The 3,567-nt window shown below is 34.6% G+C and overlaps 1 protein-coding gene across 1 annotated transcript; it reads left to right on the forward strand.

Moving 5' to 3' along the window:
- Positions 1-1,966: 1,966 nt before the first annotated feature.
- On the forward strand, positions 1,967-2,857 carry LOC124894768. The gene is made up of 2 exons (XM_047405309.1): positions 1,967-2,009; positions 2,070-2,857. Exons 1-2 carry the CDS (start codon positions 1,967-1,969, stop codon positions 2,855-2,857), a joined length of 831 nt encoding a protein of 276 aa, XP_047261265.1.
- The last annotated feature ends 710 nt before the right edge of the window (positions 2,858-3,567 follow it).

The following is a 3,567-nucleotide window of genomic DNA, read 5'->3' on the forward strand; positions in this document are numbered from 1 at the left end:
TGTAATTTTTGTGAATGGATCTTCAATTTTATGATTTTCAGATTTGTTTTCTTACAAACAAAAATATTTATATTTATTTGTGCTTGGTTAATAGAACGATTGAAATTTTTTGTGGGTGTGGATATGTATTAAATTATAACGTATGTTAAAACCTCATGCAAATAATTATGAGGCTAATTTTTGACTTTTTCTTTTATAGGTTAGAAAAATTTCCTGTTAGTTTGAGTTTAAATTGTTAAGTTGCTACTCAATTAATCATATTCATCATTTACATGCATGAAATCATAATCTATGTTAAAGTATGCATCGAAAAAGTAATGTAAATAATAAAAAGATTTAAATAAAAAATTAATTAATTATAAAGTCCTAGGTTAACTAAAGTGTAAATCTAACAAACAAAACGAGGTTCAACTTCTGCTATTTTTAAAACCTAACGAATGTAATTTTGTTTTAAAATCATTTTTGAGAAAAAATATATTTAAAAGCACTTTAAAAACGTAGTTGAATACTAATAGTTGCTCTAAAGTGATTTCTAAATTTATTAGTTAAACACAAACTTCTTCTCGCCAAAAAATAGACATCAAAGTGATTATATAAAATTGAACTCATTAAAGTAAAGTACACGCACAAAGCGTGTACACTAAGACTAGTGTGTGTGTGTGTATGTATATATATCATTATTATTTTTTGATAGTTTTGTACATTAGGTTTTGATAATGCTTTTTAAATTTTTCATACTATATAAAGTTAGCGCAGGGTAAGGAGAGCGCACAGTGTATACAAATTTTATCCCTATCTTATGGAGATGAAGAGATTGTTTCTAAAAGATCTCGATTTATGTAAAATTGAGTTAGTATAGTTGTATCTTAAAATTATTTATACAACAAAAAACTTGATATTCTATTCAAAGAGAGAGCAAAGTACATGCAGATCTTATCCCTACCTCGTAGAGATAGGTTGCTTTCAAAAGATCCCAGCTCAGACAAAATTAAATTTGCGTAGCTGTATCATAAAATTATTTATAATTAATAATAATAAATTTGGTATTTATCCAACTTATAATACAAAATTCTCAGTCATTATACTTTAATTTATGATTATGTTAATCTTGATGCTTTATATATACTCTTTTACTGTTAGTGATTTTGTTCGATAAAATTTGAATCTCGGAGAGTCAAAACGAACAAGCTTGATATGTATGAAATTAGTTTAACATTAATTGCTATTTTTTGATAATTTGCTATTTTTGTGTATATAATTTAAGCAAAATCTTTGCACTCCTCCTGGGAGTGTGCTGGGAGAGAAAAAGAAGGTGACAGGAGTTGAGCAAAAGCCTTCCACTTCTCCAGGGAGTATACTGAGAGAGGCGAAGAAGAGGACCGTGGTCATGCAAAAGACTTCCACTACTTCAGGGAGTAACCAGACTGATGCAAAGAAGGGGATTTTGGTCAAGCAAAAGCTTTCCACTCCTCCTGTGAATATGCTGGAAGAGGGAAAGAAGGTAAATGAGGTCTATCAAAAGCCTTCAGCACCTCAGAAGAGTGTACTCAAAGATGAAAATGAGGTCACTATGGTTGAGCAAAAACCTTCTTCTCCTCCAGGTTGCATGGAGGGAGGGATAGATGAGGTGACTGTGGTTGAGCAGAAGTCTTCAGCTTCTCTGGTGAGTATGCTAGGAGAGGGAGAAAATGTGACTGTGGTTGAGCAAAAGCTTTCTACTCCCCCAGGGAGTATGCTAGTAGAGGGAAAGAAAGGGGTCGTGGTCAATCAAAAGCCATCTGCTCCTCCAGGGAGTATGCTCGGATAGGGTAAGAAGTTGAATGTGGTCGATCGAAGGCGTTCTCCCAAGGTTCACTCTCTTGAACCCTCTGAAATAAAAAAGAAAAAGATACTACTGCCACCAAAGAGTGTTCACTCTCTGAAATTGGATTCCTCAAGTGACAAGATGCCAGAGACAGAATAGAAAATGAAATCTTCATCTAAGATCTTAGGAGGTGTAGATGCAGGAGGTAAGAAAGACAGTGCTGCTAATTATAGAAAATAAATAATTGCGCCTAAAGTATCTGCAGAGAAATCTTTGAAGACGCCAACGCTTTCATCTCCTCCAAAATCTTCCTCTGTTAAACCTTTGATCTTGAGGGTAAGAAGCAATAAAAGCTTAAAACTGCTGGCTCCTCTGAAGGACCAGAACAAGATGCGGAGAGATGGGACAAATAAACTGAACCCAGAAATGGTTCCTGAGAAAACTTTACGTACTCCCAAAGTGAAAGCATCACCAAAGTCTTCATCCCATTTACAATCACGTCCGTTGTCTAATGAAGAAGATAAAAAGGAAGTTGTTAAGCCTCCAGACAGTGCATTGGGTAAATACACCTCTAGCAGCAAAAAGCTGTTGCACATAGCAGAATCAGAAACTATTGGGAAAAATCAGAAAAAGACATTGAGAAAAGGTAAGACAGGTGTTTCTAATGATAATAATTCTTCGGCAGTGAAACTGAAGTTCAGGAGGGGCAAGATAGTTGATCTCCAGCAAGAAACCTGCAGCCCTAGGAGGCTGACATTTAGATGGGGACGACATGTGGGTGAAAGCCAGGACAGCAATATAAGAAAGAGAATCTTTAAAAATAAAGTAGTTGATGGTGACAAAAGTAATACCATCCCTATCTCTGGAAAAATTATTTTGAGGCATCAGGATGTGCAAGAAAAGAAAGATGTGCAGGGTTTGTTGAATAATGTGATTGAAAAGACGGCGAGTAAGCTTATTGAAACCGGGAAGAGCAAGGTTAAAGCGTTGGTGGGAGATTTTGAGACAGTGATTTCCATCCACAATAAACCTTCTGCTGTCATAGTTTCTTGATTAACTAACAAAATTTTATAACAAATAGGAGCAATTGCAAATCTAGTGGTTGATATAGCCTTTCTGAGCTGGTTTACATATGTTTGTCCTATTTCTCATTCCGACTTATCTTCTTAACGATTTCTTGATGCTTGCTGGTTCTGTTCTCATGATTGAATAAATTCAATTTCTTCTGGGTGCATTTACTTTGAATTGGGAGATAAAGTCGCGCAAGACTACAATTTCTTTTTCACTTATGGAGGTTGTGATAGTGACGTTAAATCAGTGGTGTTTGGATGTAGACATTCTAATGTTAGGTTGGTTGCTCAGTGGACATATATTGTTGTTGGACTCATTTACGAGATATTTGTTCATACTTTCTGTTGAATAAGCGCATTGAAGAAGGCACATCATGTGGAAATACCATCCAAAAAAGAGTTTTGGCTGTGGTACTGGTTTGACATTGTTCTTGTATACTATTTGCTTTAGTTGTTCTGTAAAGGGATCTGTCTCTTGACTGTAAAATTTATTGCTCTTTTCTCTGTCATACAATACAATAAGATATAAGTAATAATCAAATGTAAATATTGTAACCACCTAAACAAGTAACAATATTTATGTGCATCTTTTATTCAGGTAACTCAAAACAGCTTATAATAAGTCCCTTTGTTGGAATATTGTACATTTTAGCTTAAAGAAGCCACTGCAGTTTGTTAGACTTAGATACATGT

Source organism: Capsicum annuum, unplaced genomic scaffold (assembly GCF_002878395.1).
Source record: "Capsicum annuum cultivar UCD-10X-F1 unplaced genomic scaffold, UCD10Xv1.1 ctg77292, whole genome shotgun sequence".
Classification (NCBI taxonomy): Eukaryota; Viridiplantae; Streptophyta; class Magnoliopsida; order Solanales; family Solanaceae; genus Capsicum; species Capsicum annuum.

Bases quoted from the DNA above. Each gene is read 5' to 3' on its own strand.
- LOC124894768 (XM_047405309.1), top strand. From the start codon at position 1,967: ATGAAATCTTCATCTAAGATCTTAGGAGGTGTAGATGCAGGAG. The intron at 2,010-2,069 runs GTAAGAAAGACA...AAGTATCTGCAG, and splicing joins AGGAGGTGTAGATGCAGGAG to AGAAATCTTTGAAGACGCCA.